At 34.9% G+C, this 20,466-nt stretch overlaps 1 protein-coding gene across 3 annotated transcripts in view; it reads right to left on the bottom strand.

Moving 5' to 3' along the window:
- Window positions 1–20,466, bottom strand: part of Ros1 (ROS proto-oncogene 1, receptor tyrosine kinase) — a 124,072-nt gene that overhangs the window by 75,167 nt on the left and 28,439 nt on the right. For 2 of the 3 annotated variants that reach the window (XM_034637013.2, XM_027953037.2), the window contains exons 8-18: window positions 19,773–19,974; window positions 19,061–19,137; window positions 17,482–17,604; window positions 16,850–17,034; window positions 15,992–16,089; window positions 12,328–12,824; window positions 10,828–11,040; window positions 9,973–10,083; window positions 8,846–9,024; window positions 6,629–6,820; window positions 3,226–3,326 (exon numbers count right to left, since the gene is read on the bottom strand). In XM_034637013.2, the coding sequence (XP_034492904.2) occupies window positions 3,226–3,326; window positions 6,629–6,820; window positions 8,846–9,024; window positions 9,973–10,083; window positions 10,828–11,040; window positions 12,328–12,824; window positions 15,992–16,089; window positions 16,850–17,034; window positions 17,482–17,604; window positions 19,061–19,137; window positions 19,773–19,974 (1,978 nt within the window). Of the gene's footprint in view, window positions 1–3,225; window positions 3,327–6,628; window positions 6,821–8,845; window positions 9,025–9,972; window positions 10,084–10,827; window positions 11,082–12,326; window positions 12,825–15,991; window positions 16,090–16,849; window positions 17,035–17,481; window positions 17,605–19,060; window positions 19,138–19,772; window positions 19,975–20,466 lie in introns of all 3 variants that reach the window. The other variant, XM_027953036.2, reaches the window with a different exon arrangement.

The raw sequence follows: 20,466 nt of genomic DNA, 5'->3' as shown, positions 1-20,466 counted from the left end.
TCATAGAAATAGAAAAGGTGGTCATGAAATTTATTTGGAAATGTAAGAGGTCCAGAATAGCCAATGTAATCCTCAGCGAGAAAAGCAAAGTAAGAAGCATCACAATACCAGACCTTAAATTATACTACAAAGCTACAGCAAGAAAAACAGTATGGTATTGGTGCCAAAACAAACATGAGGACCAATGAAACATAATAGACGATAAAGAGACAAACCAACATAAATACAATCATCTCATACTAGACAAAGGCAACAGAAACATGCATTGGATAAAAGACAACCTCTTCAACAAATGATACTGGGAAAACTGAAAATTCATATTAAACAAAATGAAATTGAACCTTTATCTCTCACCCTGAACTCAAAGTGGATAAAGAACCAACACATTAGACTAGAGACCCTGTGCCTACTAGAAGAAATGTAGGGTCAACACTGCATCATGTCAGCTTAGGAACTGACTCCCTCTTATTAAGGAAGTTTTATTGACTCCTAAAGTGCAAGAAGTAAAATACATAATAAAATAAAATAAATAATCAAGAAATGGGACAGAATCAAACTAAAAAGCTTCACAGCAAAGAAAACAATTAAGAGTGTGAAGAAAGAGCCTACAGAATGGGGGGGGGGAATCTTTGCCACCTGCAAAGATTTAATCAGATAGAGCATTAATCTCCAGATGTACAAAGAACTCAAAAAACTTTAACACCAAATAACCCAATCACTAAATGGGCCAAGGAATTGAACAGGCCTTCACAGAAGAAAAAGGAAAGAGGGTTCACCAGGTTAGACAGGGGGAGTCAGGGGAAGGGAGGGGAGATGGGAATGGGAAAGATAGTAGAATGAATCAGACCTAAACTTTCTTATGTTCATTTATGAATACATGACCAGTGTAACTCCACATCATTCACAACCACAAAAACAGGAAATTATACTATGTATGTTTGATATGTCAAAATTCACTCTACTGTCATGTATAGCTAAAAAGAACAAATAAAAATTAATAATAAGGAAAATACTTTAAACTGAATGACAGTGAAATTTATAGTATACAAATAATATAGTCCTCAAAAGAAACTTATAATTGAAATATTGAAGCTATCATATCAGTATTGAAATATTGATGAGTGGAATGATATGAAAATGATGACCTTTTCTTTTGCCTTAAAATGTTAGGAAAAGAAGAGGAAATTACACCCAGAACAAATTTTTAAAATGTAAGATTGGAAATTAATGAAATAGAAAATAGAGAAAATTAACACCACCAAAAGCCAATTATTTGAAAAGAATAAATTTAATAAACACTTGGCAGGAATGATCAATAAAATGTACCAAAAAGGATATTACTACAGATTCTATAGGTATTACAATAATAATGGGAAGATGCTATTTGCCAACCCACACAAAGTGTACAAATCCATGGAAAAAGGAATTACAAAAGAAGAAATGAAAACCTAACTATTCCAAATACTTAAAAGAACTGAATTTATAATCAAGCAATTTTGTACAAAGATAATTCCAGGACCAAATGAATTCACTGGTGAATGCTAAGGAAGATGGAATATCAATTTTATACAAACACTTTCAGAAAAAATGAAGAGGAAGAAATATTCCCTAACTCTTATTATGCGACAATTACAATACTTTAGTAAAGTATTCCATAAGAAAATGAATAGAACATATAAATGAGTTTACAATGCATCAAAATGTAAAGCCAATATACAAAAAATCAATTGTATTTATTCAAACTAATAATGAACATTTACAAAATGGAATATTTTAAATATATAAAACTTCAAAAAACAGACACTTAGGAATTAATTTAATGAAAGATATTTAAAATTTGTACACTGAAAACTATAAAACACTATTGAGAGAAATAAAAGAAAATCTAAATTAAATGTAGAGATACCATTTTCATTGATTGGAAGACTCACTTATTTTAAGATATCCATTCTCCCTCAACAGAAAAGAGATTCAAAGTTTTATAAGGCTTTATTCTAAATGATTTTAAAGTTTATTTAGAAAGGCAAAAGATTGAGAGTAGCCAAAATAAAAATATTAGGAAATAATAAAGTTGGAAGCCAGGCATGGTGGCACACACCTGCAATCTCAGTCGCTCAAGAGGCTGTGGCAGGAGAATCTCAAGTTCAAAGCAAGCCTCAGCAACTTGGTGAGGTAGTCAAGGCAATGTACTACATAAATATAGTACAAACACTTTTAAAAACTGGCAAATTCTTAAGACTATAAACATATATCTGCCTTATCTTCCATTAATTTCACTTCAAAGTATTTATCCAAGTATGCATCCATAAAAAGCCTTTTATAGCAATATTCATACAGTTTTGTACATGAAAACCAAATTTAGAAAGCAATCCAAGTGTTCATTAAGAGAGTAATAGATAAGCAAATTATGGTATGTTCATGCAGTGGTTTACTACTCAGTCATTAAAAGAAAAAACTAATATATAAAACAACATTGATAAATTGCAAACAAAAATAATATGTCAAGTAAAAGAAGACAGATGCAAAAATGTATGTATTCAGTGGGGCAGGAGGATTCACTGATAAGGGGCACAAGGAACTTTCTGTGATGACGGACATGTTGCATGTTTTATAATACTTCCATCCAAACTGGTATAATAGAATATTTAAGATCAGAATGTGAATATATATTATGCCCAATTTTTTTAAAATATGTAAAAAATATATAGGAAAAAACACTACTAATATAGAAGATTTAGAGATGCCAAGAAGAGTCATCTTAGTAGATGACTTAGTAGATGGCAAGGATAATACACTAAGGGTGTTTATGTGTTATAATTAGATGATCATGTGTATGCTTAGTTTGAGGACACAAATCAAGAAGTTATTTATGTGGTTCTCTCCACTCTTAAGATTTTATTTGGAATATCACAAGATGATTTCTGCCTGTACTGAATAATGTGCAGTCCTCTTTGTTAATAAGCAGAACATGTGTCTATACATTTCCTGGGCTCTTGATTCATATTCTCCTCAGTGTCTCATAACCCATCCCAGCACTTACAATATCGTACTGTAAAAAGTTGTTTATAAACCTATCTTTCCTCATAAACACGATGCCTGCAACACAGTGGGTAATTTGTAAATACTTGTCAAATGAATGTAAGAATTCTCATACAGTATAGTTTGTCACTAAGGCTCAAGTCATCATTTTCTTTTCAATTATTGTCTTTGAGGGACACTTCTTACCCTTGTCCTCGAAGAACAGCCGTGTACAGGTGAATACATTGATTGTCCTGAACCAACCAATATAGGAGCCCATCACTGAGGTCTAAAGTTAGAGCAATTACCTACATAGAAAATAAAGTAAGAAATTGAACCACACACATTTGAAGTATAATTTTGTGATCACACTTCAATTTTAGATTTCTCTTTAACATCTTTGTAATAAGAAATTCAATGATTTCCACTTTTGTTGAATATAAGATTTATATGATTATTCTTCTTGCTATTGTATTTGAATGTAATGGTGGTTTTCTAAAATTCTCAAAAAAGCAGGAAGTATCTGTTATTCACCTTTATATATTTAAGCTCCAGTTGTTATCAAAGTATGATTCTCAGACCAGCAGTAGTTATATCATCTGGAAACTGGTACGAAAACAAATTCTTAACCATGCTCCAGACCTCCTGAATTTGAAACTTTGATCCTGCGTCAAGCCTTGTCTAAAACTAGCCATAACTTTGCACTTTTTAGCCACACGAGGCAATGACTTTTGTTATTGCTTAAACCAGCTGTTCTCAAACAGTGCTGCACATTAGAATCATCCGTGGAATATTTTTAAAAACTATTCCCAGGCTGCATCCTATTAAATTATGATTCCTGGGGATGAAATCCAGTTTCCATTAAGCTTTAAAACTCCTCAGGTAATTCCAACGTGCAACCAAGGGTGACAACCAAAGGTTTAAACCATTTTAAATTGTATTTTTCTATTAATTACAATCAAAAACATCCTGATGTACTTGGCAAGGATAATACACTAAAGGTGTTTATGTGTTATAATTAGATGATCATGTGTATGTGAAGTGCCACTTCTAGAAGATATCTGAAAACCACTTCTTACTACTCTAGTCTTCTTGTTGTAATCCGTATCTTAATCTTACGTCAGTTGCCTAGATGAGACCAGAGGAAAGATTACTTCCGCTGTGAAATAGAGTATAGACAATAAAAGTTACTATCAAAATGGCCTCCTTTTCCATTGCTATTGTTGTTCTTTGGCTTCACAGATATTTTTAAAATAAACTGAGATTACCAGGAGCCTGACCTCAGGGTAGTGAAGGTCCCTATAAAAGACTCAGAGACTGAGAGGTATCAGAAGGAATTAAAACTGATGACTGCATGTTTAGAAAGTTAACAACAGCCTTTAAACAAAATTAATGAATCAGTGAAAAAGAAATACAATAAGGAATTCAATAACTAAAAATACTCTTGTTAGGTTACCCTGCTACAAAGAAAGTCATAAGGCACTTGACTGCAACAACCCTTCAGTTGTCATATAAATCACAGCATTCTATCTTCAAGTGAATTAAGCCAACCCAAAAGGTAAAAGTCTATTCTGGCAGTTACCAGCCTTTGGGGAGTTGAATCATGTCCTTGCTTCATGCTAAAAGTGATTTATGGATTTATTTTTCTCAGTTAAAGTGAAGTCAAGATAATTTTGTTTAGTTATTTATGACATACAGAGTTTTCTAAATTACAAATTAACTCTCTGTCTCAAAAAAAAAAATCTACAAGTCCGTTTGTTAGGGACTTGCAAAGTATTCAAACCATAAATAAATTCAGGTGTTGGGCCATTGCCATTCCTCTGTATCCATCAGCAGCCCCATATTTAAACAGAGTCAGATGTGTTCCATAAATCTTTGGTTAGCCATCATTAGGTCTAGTGACATCCATACCTTGAAAACAAACTCTTTGATCTAAACTAAAACCTTTATGCTGAAATTTAACCCCATGGTAAAATGTACTCTACACTAAAAGTTGAACTCATCGGATGTAGTAAGAAGTATCTTTTTCACTTTAGATGAATCTCTTACTTCATTCTCCTTTTTCATCACACAGATAATCGTTTTTCTATTATTAATTGGCTGACTCTATTTCCTTATATTTGCTGGAAGAAAGTATCTTGTGTCCAAGTGATAAATCTGAGTGACACAAAGGAAGGGCAGAGAGATGGAGAGCTTTGCTGGGTGCAAAAGGTGTTGCTTCAAAATATCCTCTAGCAGTCATGGAGCAGATGGTCAGACATCAAACCATGGAAACAGAACACAGATTTATAAAGCAGCCACAATGTGCACCAGCCTGTAGGGAGGGGTTTGGAGTGGGAATTTAAAGATGCATTTTCCCGATATGTTAAGAAATTTAATGATTCACTCATTTATGGAAACATCCCCACGGTCACTTCAGACCTGGGAGAAGAGACAAGATACTCTTAAAATATTATCTTAAACAGGATTTTGCAAAAACAAAAGTGCTTTTCCTTAGCAATTACATAAAACATGAATGTGTGTGTGTGTGTGTGTGTGTATTTTTGAATTTAGACTCAAGTGTCTCAAAAATAGAACTAAGGGACCTTTCAATTAGTTGACTAGATTGATCAGTCTTCAGATATGATGTGTAAATTTCTGTCTCTTTAAAATATCTGGCTAAAATCTATATATACAAATTAGATATCTTTAAATATTCTAGGAATTGTAACTTATCTATCCTAAGGAATTGGGGATCATTTGACTCAATAGTCTGCTCATATATATGTATATTTTTAATGATCTGGTATATCTTCTTATAAGTCTCTACAAAAAAAGAGTCAAAAATAAGAAAAATTTAAGGGATTATATTAAATAAAAATGGTACAAATGTTTTAGTTCTTAATTTTTTTTGTAATTTCCAAATTCTCTATAGTGGACATATATTACTTTCTTGATAAAAAAAAATGAGATTCAGAAATTTAAATAGATACCTAGGGGTTAGAAAAATAGATTTTTTTAAAAGTAAGTTTTACTTCTAGAAGTTTAGGATATAAAAGTAACATCTATTTTTAAATATTCCTTTATCTGGTGTATTTTTCAAGTTGCGTTACAATATTAAGAGCTTCACATTGGGCATTTACCATGTGCCTGAGACAATCCCACTACAACACATGGATTATCTTATTTAATCTTTAAAATAATCCTAAGAGGTAAAATAATAATAGTTCTATTTTTCATATTAGGAAACATATATAGAGAAGTCAAATAATTTGCCTTAGAGTCACACTATTACTACTCAAAACTGATTAAAAACAACAAAATACCTAATCACCACTAAGAAGCTCTAAAACACTCAAAGTCATTAAGATGATAAAAACACCAAAAAGTTAAGAAGATATTGTTCAAGATAAAAAAAAAACTACAAAACTCTCCATACTATATTTGAATTTGTATAATCAATTATGACATCAAATAACACAAGAAAATTTTTGTTTACACCAAAATCTTACTATGGCAGTATTTCCTTTAGGGTTGTACCTCGGCTACTCACAATAAGCAGAGACAGTGTTATAACTACAGAACACTACCATTAATATTAAATAATCAGATCTTATTTTTAGCTTGTCACCTTTTTCCCAGAAAACCAAGGCTGTGCCTGTAATATAAGGGAACTTTCTCCATTTAGTCTGGTGCTTTCAACAGAGTATAGTGTGGTCCAATAGAGATAGCCACCAACTGAATCCACCACCATGTCATTCACCAGTAGTTTCACATGAGTCACAATGTCTGTGTGACCAGTCAACATTGACTGTCTTTGTATCTAGAAAACATAATGGTAGGTCAGTTAATGATTTTTAAGTGACTTCAATATTTTTGAATAACATTGTAATCATTGTCAAATTGTCCCATTCATCCATCCCTTTATTTATTCAACCACAAATATTTATCAACACTGCATGCTGGGTTATGTGCTAAGCCTTGGAAATATAATAACAAACACACACAAATCCTGCCTTCGTGGATCTTATTTCCTTTCATGTCTCTAAAGTGAAGGGAAATAAATTTATTTTGAATTAAAATATTCTGTATTCCCAGTTATACATCCAATCAAAACACTTAGGTATAAGAACATATTTGACTGGATTCTTGAAAAAGATGTATACATCCTGATAAATGACCTCTTTCCTTACTCCTCTCTACCTGATATGAATTACTACTATTCATGAGTAACTATTATGTGACAGGCACTGTAGATTTATTTTTACCTTTAAGATATTCGCTCCTGTAATCTTCACATTAAGTATATGAGAAATTTTTTTCATATATATTTTTTCCTCACAAGTAAACTGAGTTAAACAAAGTTGAGCAATCATTTGCCCTGGAGTTAAGCCATTTCAAAAGAGATAGAGCAAATACTTGAAAACAGTTTTTATATCTACTCTTTCACTCCTTCAAACCTATTTTTAAACTCAATTGTTTTAGAAAGCATTCTCTGAATAACCCCTCTCAACTCTATTCAGCTTGCCTATGTCTGGCACCTGTGAATTTCCCTCTAAATACATACTTTTTATGTTTATTATTATTATATATATAATAATATATATTATGTGACCATTGCCACTTGGCCTAGCTCTTTGAGGAGATGAAATATATCTCATTTTATATATTATATATTTCATCTCCTCAAAAGAGCTAGGCCAAGTGGCAACGGTCACACACAATGCCAAACATAGTAAAAACCCCTGAATTTTACTCAATAAAAGGATGAATTTTATGGTATGTGAATGATAGCTCTTCAAGCCGTTTTTCTTTTTTAAGAGCAGGGACATTTCTACTATTGAATTTATATTTCCTACTGTGCCTTCTCCCAAGACTATCAACTCAATGGTAATATATAAATAATTGTTGAACAAATTAATGAATGGACAATAAGATCCCTCCTAATTAGAAAACAATTTCAGTCCCATATTTTTGATCTGTCAGGCCAGTGTTCTCCTCATTGACCATCATCCTTTTTCTGCAGTGTGTCTCACTGCAAACATGTGCTGAATGTTTTCATTTTATTGCAGGTCTGTTCTCCATCCCTCTCCACCCTCATCTGTGTTCCTAGGGGCTGACTGTGTAATCTGCTATATCTTATTCTCTGGATTCTAGTGAGGTTTGGCCAATGGAAATAGCAGATCAGCAGGCAAGAGGAAAGACAGTTGGACACTAATTCCCCAGCTCACTCCTTCCCAGACTACACAGCTTGATAGTGGCTGGTTTTCTACGTCTAAAGTCACAGTTCATGTCAGCAACTTTCCTACAGCTATAGACCTCTCCAAGTTCTTCCCCTTCTTCACACCTGGGGTTTTATCTTCCCACAATTAGCCCAGGGGATGATTTGCTAATCCTTATTCACTTTACCTATCCTCATCTACACTTTTAAGAATAGTTTTTTCACTTACTTTCCTTTAATCAGTCTTTGGAGTCTGCTATCTTACTGCCAAGATACTGATCCTCAAGTGAGCATTTTATTGTATATATTTTAAGATATCAATAAAAATATATAACTAGTACACCAATATCTATTCTTATATCTACTCTTCCACTTTCTTCAAAATTATTTTTAAACTAAACTGTTTTAGAAAGCATTCTACGAATAACCCCTCTCAACTCCCTTCAGCTTGCCTGAATGAACTTGGCACATAAATGCACTTTAAGATTGAGCAGGTATAGAGACAAATATCACATAAATGGTAGCATAGGTGGTACCTGAGAAAGAAAAAGAGTTTAAAAAAACATGCTAGTCACTAAAGTGGGTAGGCATTTATTAGAGCACCCAGGATGCCGTGCTTTAACGTACCACATATGTCTTTCCAGCCCAGTAGAGAAAGTGACCCAGCCACTCAAAAGCTAAAGCACCTGCTCCTGTAATGTTGGGTATGTGATAATTCTCAGAGATAACCATCCCATTCAGCAGCCGCACATAAACATCACCTTTCACATCACTGTAGTAGAGGCTGTTGTTATACCAATCCATGTCTCCAAACAAAGACAAAAAATCATTAGCAGTTATTTCTCATCTATGCCAAAAAAAAAATCAGGTGAGTCAACAAATCACACAGACACTGCAGTATAATTTTAAAGCACTAGAATCTCAGAGATCTGTCAAGAATATTAATGTAAACTAAGAATCTCAACCCCTAGAACTGGGCTAATATACATTGAGCATCCCCTTTATGCCAAATATTGTCCCAGGATCTATACATGTCCTAAAACAAAGCTATGAAGTAGGAATGACTCCTATGTTTAAGATGGCAACTATGAGATAGGGCAAGATTAACTCTTCTGTCTGAATCCTCACGGCTAAAAAGAAAGGAAGCCCAGATTCCAGCCAACTCCAAAGTATCGTCCTTTCCATTAGCAATACTCTACCTCCTAAATCCAGATCCCATGTTAGTAAGAAACATTGTTGTGCTTTTAATAGCCAAGCCATTTGATAAAATAATTAGGTAATTATAAAAGACATCATCTTCAGGCAAGATCAATGTTATATCACCTTAGGATGATGAGTTATTTTTCTCCTAGTCAAACTCCCCATTCTTTACTTAATAATCATCTTTGTCCACAAATTCTTTCTTAAACCTTATTGAGAACTCTACCCAGTAGTTCCTTGCTGCAGTCCTACAGGAAGCACATAGCATATTAATTCAAGAATAGCTGTTGGAGTGGAAATAGGCTGTTCCTATGAGGTGACATTTATTGATTAAAATACAAGAGCAATATATCAAAGACTTCCTGAACTGGTTATACATCGATAAATAACCTCACATTTTGTGAACACAATATCCCTGGCAGTATCACCCAGTCAATATTTTTTTCTTTTCACTATTGACCTAGTAGCAAAACCCACAATTCTTTTCACTCATTGAATCACTTAGGAAGCCATATGAGGAGAAACTTGTCATCTACATAAACAAGGGTATTTACCTGACACATTTCCTATGTCAGAGGATAAGAACTCTCCTGGGCCAAAATTATTTAAAGGTTTACTCCAAAGCCTATCTTCTTTCACAGCCATGATGAATGGTGGTTCAGTAGCTATTTGATGAAATAAAAAGAAAAGAAAGAAATATCACAGAAACCATGTTTTCTAAGGTAAATGTCTTATAATATTTCTTTTATAAAGTAAAAGAATTATCAGGATTTTTAAAAATACTATGGAGGAACATCAGTAATTCTATATTCTTTCTAGAATTATTTATCTATCATATTAAACATACCTTCTGATTTTTACATAAAGATTTGAAATTGAATGTGAATAAATTTGTGTAGCAATGTTGCCTCTATGATAGTGTCATGGTCATGACAGAGTTTTGGTCTGTGGCTACTATCTAAATGGTTCCATTCCAAGTGCCCAGAAGTAATTGTGATAACAACAGCAGTATAAGTGATACAGTTAGCCTTCCATTTCTTTCAGCTAAGAGGATAGAATTTGACATAATTGACAGCCCCTAAACTTCTCCCTTAAAGACCTTCAGAGTTCAGAGATGCTATGGCTTAGTAAGCCATGAGAAAGAGGAAACTCATGAAAAAAGAAAATTATCCTGTTTCCTCAAATATATCTTGTAAAGTGTAAAACAGAAAGCTAGAAGCACAAATTTCACACTGTTTTGCTTTCTTTCCTGATCTCAGGTATGTATGTGAGTGTGTGTGAATCCTCAAGAGTTGACACATCTTCATTCTAATTTCTTTCAACATATTAAGGGCACAGAATTTTAAAGGACTCTTGGGCTAAGACTCTTTTTGTCAGAATCGCTTCCTGTATCCAAAACAGACTCTCACCTGGCACCAAGGTAGTACCCACCGAGGGTTCTGACCAGGGGCCTGGTCCCTTGGGAGAACTTGCTCTCACAAAAACCTTGTATTTTGTAGCACTCTGCAGCCTGGGCACATTGAGCATGGTCCCACTTATGTTTGAGAAAATGTGAGTGATCTCATGGAGGTCTTGTGATGACACTTTCACCTCATAGGTCCAGTTCTGCCATGCAGAAGGGCCTAATAAAAAGAATTCAACAATGTCATTGACCAGGATGACAACAATAAGGGCAAACCACGGATTGTCAATAAATTCCTCTACAGCTTCATCTGGAATGAGGAATAATTGGGCAGTAATGCCCATTACTCATCTAACCATGAACATCAATATGACAAAAATACTGGGACAGTGCTCATTCCTTCCATGCCACTTACTTTGCTCTACAGACGGGGCCATCATTCCCACCAGTAAAACTGTCCTTCAGTCAGAGCTATATTGTTGGCCTCGTAGGATTGCAGAAGCATTCTCTATAACACTACCGGATGTAATCAGGCTGTTAATAAAAATGTCTATTGATGAGTCTCCAATATAATTTCTATGTTTGCATAGTACCTCCAAGAAGCTCAATCAATATGGGGGGAATTTGCCCATTGATTCTCAACCATTTCGGAGATATGCAGCACACAGTAATAATTAACTTTGTATCAAAGTAAAAACATAGCCAATGTTTGCTAAATTTTACTACTTAGTGGACCAGGGGTTGGCAAACTAAATAGTCCACAGGTCAAATCAAACCCATTACCCATTTCTGTAAATAAAATTGTACTAAAACACAGCCTCAGTTATTCCTTTACATAATATCTATGACTGTTTTCACACCACAGGGATAGCTGAGTAACTGTGACAGAGACCATCTGACCCACAAAGCTCAGATTACTTACCATCTGGCTCTTCCTTTAGTGAAAAGTTTGCTGAACTCTGTGCTAGATACAGTTCTAAGTGTTCTCCTTCTGTCTCTTAATTTAATCTGTCTGGCAGTCCCATTAAAAGATATCATTAAAAGTCTCATTTTCTAGTTATAGAAACCAAGTCACAAAGTGGTTAAGTAATTGCCTAGAGTCAAGATCAGCATTTGAATCAGACTGGCTCAAGAGCTTTCCTGTTTACCCACATGCTACAAGTTCAAAGAGTTTCAGAGACTTGCTCAAATTTATGCAAGATCTCAACCCCAGTCTTCTATCCTCTTGGCTAGTAAATTCCCTCTGACCAGGGTGTCAGAGTCTACCTCCTAGTAGATGGTCAATAAATGGCCAAATTGTTCTGTTAGGATCCACCTGGGAATTATAGAGATCATCCTATTGGAAAAGTAATAAATTCAGAACAATTGTACAATCACCTTTTCTTAGCTAAGTAGCAGTGACTAACAGTATGTGGGCTCTCAAAATTGAATCCCAATGCCAAGCAATTCAAGCCGCCTCCTCTCCTTCCAATAAGGCCAGTAGCCACCCAGTGGACAGTGTACTCACTGGCTCCTATGGCGAGGGCAGGAGGCTTCCATTGAACAAGGGCTTGGTGAGAGCCAAATAGCACAGAGATCTCCTGCGGACGGCCTGGTAGAGGGTGTGGCTGCGTGGATGAGCCAAAGATAACCAAGTTACCAAACCCAAATTCTTCTATGTGACTTAGGTCACATCCCACAATGAACTCATTAAAAGAGAGAGTGTCCTGTTGGAAAATGGCCTTGCCATCGGTGACAAGGAAGTCATTGTTTTCACAAGCAAAGCTCTTCACATCATCAAAGGGGACCTGAGGTAGGACAAGATGGGAAGCCGAGCCATCCAGAAATGTTGACATGAAGACTTGGGCAGTGTCATTGAAGTAAATGATTCTCTTGGACTGTGGCTTGACAGCAAAGTCTTTCAAGGCACTACTCGCCACGATGTGCACAGCTTTAGCATCCCTGCCAGGTGGCTCAGGGAGGTCAACTCTGTAAAGGCCGTCTCTCAGGAGATAAAAGACATACCTGACACGGGAACAAAGAGGCCTGGTGTGATTCAGTGCAAGGTGACAAGCAACCTCCTCAGCTAATTGCTTTAACCTTTTGTACAATCAGAATCATGTATCTCTGGAATCACTAAGTACAGAGCCCCAGAGGTACAAAAGGGTAAAGGTCATTTCTAAAGATATGCTCTATTCATTTAAGTTTGCAAAATTTCAGCATTACTTGTAATACTTCATCTTTTAATTATTTTAAGTGTTTTTTTAAGGTATCATGAAATTGAAGAACAGGAAAGATCCTTCAAAGGAGAGCATGTTATATAAAAATTACATGGATAAATATGTTATTTACTATAAAATATTTTCTTCCAAAATACACAAATTTTTTGTGTGAATTAAGGGTAATTATCAGTTAATTTTTTATATATTGTAAATGATAAATGGAAGAAAGCAAAACTTTAAAGAAAACACACAATTTGGAGACAAACGTCATGGTAGCAGGCAGGTCATCTTTCAATAATGAAAAAGAAAACACACCACCAAAATATTTCACTGATCATCAAATGTGTAAGTGAAATTTTAACTAAAATGTAAAATCACTGATTGGCACTAAAATGTAAAATCACTAAATAATTTATTTAGAATTTGTGACCATGAAGACAGAGGCTAACAAAAGTGCACTTGTGCTTGGTAAATTCTTCTTATCACAGCCCCGTGCACTGGCAGCATTCCAACCTCCATCACAACTGTCAAGACCATTTTCCTTGTCATTGCTCAGTTTGCTCTTATTCCCCTGTTCCTATTCTTTATTGATATGATAGAGTAATACCCTGAGATATAAACTGCCTTTTGAGATCATTCTTTTTCTCAAAGGAAGTTTCATAGCAGGCCAAATGCATGGCTCTTAACTTTCTGCTTTTTTTCCCAAAAAAATTTTAGAGGAATTCCAGAGTAGGTAAGAGGAAAGATTTGTGGAATAAAGACAAAACAATTCCACTGGGAACAGTGGTGCACACCTATAATCCCAGCTCCTAGCGGCTCCGGAGGCTGAGGCTAGAGGATCACAAATTCAAAGCCAGCCTCTGCAACAGTGAGACACTAAGCAACTCAGTGAGACCCTGAATAAATAAAATACAAAATAGGGCTGGGAATGTGGCTCAGTGGTTGAGTGTCCTGAGTTCAATCCCTGAATACCTGCCCCCCCAAAATGAACAATTCCTGTATTGAAGCAGGAAAAAGTGTGGATCTTGAACTCTGATCACAACTTCAGAAGAAAAAGAGAAGGAAGGAAGGAGAAGAGCTGGGGAGTGGGAGAAGGAGGACAGAGGTAGGAGGAGAAAAAGCAGAAGCAGGAGGCAAAGGGAACCAGGGAGGGGAGATGGGCAAAGGTTTATAACAAGTGCATACTCAACTAGGGAATAATTCAATGGTACAGAAATAACAGCATAAAAATACATTGTTAATACCAGGAGAGAAAACTGCTTCATACATCAGGTGTCCTATAGAAGATTCAATACAAATTATGGCTAAAAGTTACATGCTGATTTTTACAGAAATTCTCTCATATGGTATAAAGAGATGAGAAGACAAGGCCCCAAATTGGTTCCATCACAAAATAGCTGTGTGACCTTGGACAATTACTAAATCAACCTGTACTTCACTTCCTTTATTTCATAAAAGTACCTACCTTATAGGGTTGAACAAGGATAAACAGAATTATTGGAACTAATATACTTAGAAACACAAGTATAAACAAATTTGTATAAATAGTAGTTATCATGATCATTTATAGTCACATTTCAAAATCTAAGCATAAATCAATTCTATCCTAATTGGAAACAAGAGCTACCAATATACATTGCATTTAAGAATTGACTTGGTGAAGTTCATTATCCTCAGAATGAAACATTTTGTGTAACTGCCAACAATGTTAGATGTCATAGGTTTTTAAACTTTTACAAATGATAAAAATAAGATCTAGAGAGTTCAAAGAACTTGCCCTATATCACAGTGTTTTTTAAAATACTCTTTAAAATTCAGTGATTCATTCAAACCTAAAATCAAAAATGAATCTTTAATAAATTTTAAGAGAATATGAATAGAAAAGTTTGATGTTAAAGCAATAATAATCAATATTTTTTATCGTGGTGCTGGGGATTGAACCCAGGGCCTTGTGCATGCAAGGCATGCACTCTACCAACTGAGCTATATTCCCAGCCCAAACAATCTTTTTCAAAAAATTTTAGTTTGTGTAAAATATATGTTATGGGCTATATTTTTTCATTCAAAATGAAAACAATTTTATTCCCACAGAAAAAAATAATGTTTAATCATATCCACATTTACCTGGCTTATTAGTTACTAATCTGGTTAACTGGATATACTTAAGAAAAAAAACCCAAAATAACAATCTGTGTTTTCATTTTTCACACTTGTGTTCATTTGGAGTTCACAAAATACATTCATAGTGAATACAATGAGATACTGAGTCCCACCATAGACAAATTGTTATGGTTTGGATGTGAGATATTCCCCAAAAGCTCACATGTGAGACAATGCAAGAAAGTTTAGAGGATGGGGTTATAAGAGTCTTAACCCAATCAGTGAATTAATCCCCTAATAGGGATTAACTGAGTGGTACTTGGCTGGAGAGATAGGAATTGGGGTGTGGTTTGGGGGTATCTGTAACTGCCAAGTGAAGACCTCTCTGCTTCCTGATCATCATGTGAGCTGATTCCCTCTGTTACTCTTCTCTGCCATGATGTTCAACTTCACCTTGAGCCCCAAGGAATGGAGCCTACTATCTATGGATTGAGACCTCTGAAACTGTGAGGCCCCAAATAAAACTTTCCTCCTCTAAAATTGTTCTGGTCAGATCTTTTAGTCACAGCAGAAAAAAAAAATGACTAAAACAGAAATCAAGAACTACAACCCAGGACTCTGAGCCCCAGACCAAAGGTCTTTACATATACCCATATTTCAGAAGTAGAAGAGGAGTCAATAAAGTTTGAAAGAAATGTTCTCCTGGATCTATAAATGAAAAATTTACCTGGAAATGTAATCAAACTTATCTAAAATAAGATGTGTAGACTGGCTCACCCAGTGCCACAGAGCAGTATTCCATTACCAAGTAAGAACCATGAAGATTTTTGCCAATGGGTAAGAAATCATATTTATAAGACTAAACCTTACCCATTGTAGGAGTCAGCCACAATTTTTTGAGGTGCAATAATAGATGGTGGAGTAATTTCCTCAAAGTTTGAGCAGTTTTCTAAATCACAGACACATACCTATAGAACCAAAAATATATCAGTAGGATTAATGTCTGTCTGTGCTCAATCTGGCCAACAAGTATTTTCTGAGTCCCTGTTCTATGCTTGGAATTGTGCTACTCACTAAACACTTTACAAAATAAAAGAAGCCCTTAAAATCCAGTTCTATATCCTATATCCTAATGAGTTCATATTCTATTGGTATCAGTGAAATACAAGTACCTATTTTCCAGGCTTGTGAGACACCAAACTATTTTTAAGGTGTAAACCGTATCCAAGCTTATGTGCTTCCAGGCATAGTGATATTCTTGGCTTGTTGTGACAAGCCTGTACCTTCCAAAGAAATATAACTTGAAACACATCAAGATTATATCTTCTCTAATGCTTTAGTACTACTTATTTTCAGAGGCCTACTACAGTTGCCCTGGGTTATAATATAATTAAAAATGCCTCCAACTGACTTTGATCCTTATGGATAGTTTTATCTAATGATAATACAAGTACTGCCACTATCTTATCATGGATAAATTATCATTAGTATTAACTCACAACTCTGGAAAATCATAAATTAAAATGTTCTATTAGTATGGCAAGACTAGTACTAGGTAAAGGCTAGATACTCTCGCAGACCAGATTTAGGATTGATTGCTACTTTAATGTCCTAAGTAAGTACTAAGTGAGTATGTATTGGATGAGGGAATTGTGTTTACTTTTAAATATACCAAGATATGTGTATCAGTATATATCTACGTTATTCACTTTAAATTCTGAGACTAACCAGTCCATCCATGATGAAATATATTCTCTGGTAGAGCCAGTCTATAGAGATGGAAGAAATTAATCCTGAACCTCTATAAAAAATTCTCAGGTCAGACACATCAGACATGTTGGCAGCTTCCTTCACCCAAATGAGAGCTCCTTCAGAGAAATAAACAACTTGCTGGTGGACATTAACTGATATTCCTAAAAGAGCCACACAAATACATGCACATTATTACATAACAACCAGGACAAAAAAAGAGTTTACATGATATTTATTTCTTTAATGTTTAATAAAGTAATCAGATTCTATTTTAGAAGAAAATATTATTGTAAATTATTCTAATGTGTATAGAATAGATTATAAGAATTTAGAAGAGTATATACTAAAAATATAAAAAATGGGGGTTTATGTTTTATTTTATTTTTTGTATTTTGTTTTTTATTATGTTTGTTTGTGGTGTTGTTTTTGTTTTGGGTACTGGAGAAAGAAGCCCGGGCTCCTTCATGCTAAGCACATGTTCTGTCACTGAGTGCTCCTCCAGACCCAAAAATAAATTTTTAATATTCCTCCATTCTAGAAGCATTTCCTCTAGAAATTTCAAGTCTTTCTTTTCACCTTAAGGAAACATTTCTTTCTATGATACTGACCTGTAATATTATGGTGTATAGCATCTGACCAAAGGCAATGTGCTTCATCTACTAAGTGCTTTAAAGATCTCTTTCTTAGAGAAGTTTTTCTGGATAAAAAGAGCCACTGTTCCTCTTCTTGAACTGAAAAGAAATATGATTTTTAGGTAAACAGACCAAACAAATGCACACTAACACATATATATATATATATATATATATATATATATATATATATCTCAACACTACCATTCAAAGCAAAGGGAAATCATGCTTAAAAGAGCCCAAATATTCTCTGAAGGCACTGGGGCATTTCATCTATGGTATAATCCACATTTTTCCATGGTTAGAGGTAAGAAGCACTGTGGCAGCCAAGCGGGTCTTGTGTGTGTGTGCCCTTAAGTACCCCCAAAATTATATCACATGAGGTATTACCATTCCCAACATCCTTGCCCCAGTAGGAGCTCCACTCACTCTCCTCAGACAGGAGCATTGGTTGGCAGAAGTAATCCATTCACAGCCAAAACAGGTTGGTGCATAATACACACACACACACACACACACACACACATAGACAGACATTGGTTGTATCTATGTTGTCTTCAATATCCCTCCCTTTGAGGCAGAAGAGACCAACGCAAGGTCCATGGCTGATGAACACTTTTAGGCCAATTAATGATGTATTGCAATAATCACATAACAACCTTAACACAGATCTATATTTAGCATGCTCTTTTGATATACTTCTTGCATAACAAAAATACCTCTCCTTTCCTAGAGTCTAGGAACAGCCAAAAAAAAAAACTAAAGGCTGGTGATAGATGACATTCAATACCCTCTGGCATAGGCATGTGCAGATGAGGGTAAGGGGTGGTCAAGTCAACAAATGGAGTTCTGGTGAAAACAGCAGACTCCTAGAATTAGAAGTCCTAGACTGTTGTTCCAAACCCTTTTACTAATACTGGCCCCAAATGTCTAATGCTTCTTAGAAAGCATTTTCATTTATTATTTTGCTCATATAGGCATAATACAGTAAGAATTTAACCACTCAGGGCCATGGTTAAAATATTAAAGCCAAAAAGCTATCCTTTTATTTTGTTGCTACAAAACAATAAAAAAGATGATTTGGTAGATTAAATATTCAAAATGGCAAAATATAAATTATTGAACTCCAGATATACTTAAAAACTTATGGAGACTGCAGAAATAAGATGTCTGATAGGACTCCAATAACAGCACATAATGTAGCGAGTAAGGAAAGAAGGCTATGTGCATCCCTTAGGTGTGTAAAAATAACTCACAATCCTTGTGATTTCAGTTGAAACTAAGCATTTGAGACTTTTTTTATTCTTAAAATTTAAAATTCTGTTTTTTAAGTTCTTAACTTCTAACATGAAAACTTCCAATTTAACCACTTAATTCTATTTGTCAAGTACTTAACCACTTAAAATCAAAAGTTTAAAGTACCCAAAATTGACATACATTTGGGCAGAAGAGGAGGGATCTTGAGGTCTACCAGATGACTCAATACCACTGAATTCTGAACCTACCTTTGTCACTTTTCACTTCTATGTAACAAAAGCGCAACCCTGGGCCATACCTGCTAGGGATGATGTGGTAATACTAGATTCTGCTTCTGGCCCCTCACCAACTTCATTTACTGCTGCAATAGAAAACCTATTCCAAAAACAATTTGGAGAGATGTGTTTCACATGGCATGGTGTGAACATGAGATAAAAATAGAAGAAGCAATAACATTTCTATTTAAAGGACTGTGTGGCAATGCATATATCTAGTTACTTAGTGTCACTGCTCAGCACTAAAATGACCATCAATCACATCCTTGTTTGCATTTCCCACAGAAGAGTTCAGGGTCATTGAGGTCAAAGCTGAACTCTACTATCTGCATAACCCCCATTCTTCCTCTAATTTAAAGATCCCTTAGTAAATGCCACAGAAGCTAACAATGATAAAATAATCCCCAATGGTAAATAAAAATACCATTACCAGAATTTTTCCTCCTTACTTTGTTCATGTTGGATCTAATGAAGAAATGTCATTTGTGGTATTTATGATGTTTTTATTAGCTTAAACTTATATGGATCCTCTAAATAAAATAGAAGCACTTGAAAATATTTTTGCTGAGGATTATGTGATCTTATAAGCATAGAAGTTCCAAGACTGGAACCCAACAGCATGGAGTTAGTAATACTTCTCAAAATATATTTAAACTATGTTAGTTATTTTTTAAAAAATAATTATGCTTGCAGCCATGTTGCCTACATTTTCCCTTGCATCCACTGAAATCTTACCTGTAGGTGGTATTTGGTAGAGTAGAGTAAAACTGGAAACTGGTTCTCTGTGTTCCTGAATCTAGTTTTTGGTTTTTGCTGATCAACCTTAAGTTATAACCCAAAATAGGTCCACCTGGGAATTGGGGTGGAGCCCAACTGACTTCCACAGTATCCGGACTTGAACTTTCAATATTCTTAATGAATGGAGCAGTTTCAGGAACTAGAAGAAATAATGACATAATGAAATGGAAATGTACAGGATTTATGATCTTAAAATAGTACAGGAAAAAATCTCAGTTTTTAAAAAGTTAACAGAATTTTTTTTTATGGTACAGGAGATAGAACCCAGGAGCTCTCTACCAATGTGGTACAAGCCCTTTTTACTCTTTCTTCTAAAATAGTGTCTCACTGAATCACCCCGGCTGGCCTTGAACTTGTAATTCTCCCACTTCAGCCTCCTGAGTCACTGGAATTACAGCATGCACCAGAAGGCCCAGCCAGAAATAAAATATTTTGACAAATACTCAAAATATGTGACAGAATATGGTAAGAATCCATGACCTGCAACTCTGGATCACTAAATCATACCAATTAAATATTAATGTTTACCAAAAGACTCCTTCAAATGTTATTTTCTTCACTTCTAATGTATGACATAAAATTAAATTTTAAAGTATACAAATAGAATAAATATTCTAGCAAAAGGGTTGTC

The sequence above is a fragment of the Marmota flaviventris genome, chromosome 6 (assembly GCF_047511675.1).
Source record: "Marmota flaviventris isolate mMarFla1 chromosome 6, mMarFla1.hap1, whole genome shotgun sequence".
Taxonomy (NCBI): Eukaryota; Metazoa; Chordata; class Mammalia; order Rodentia; family Sciuridae; genus Marmota; species Marmota flaviventris.
This window is presented reverse-complemented; position numbering and strand designations above follow the sequence as displayed.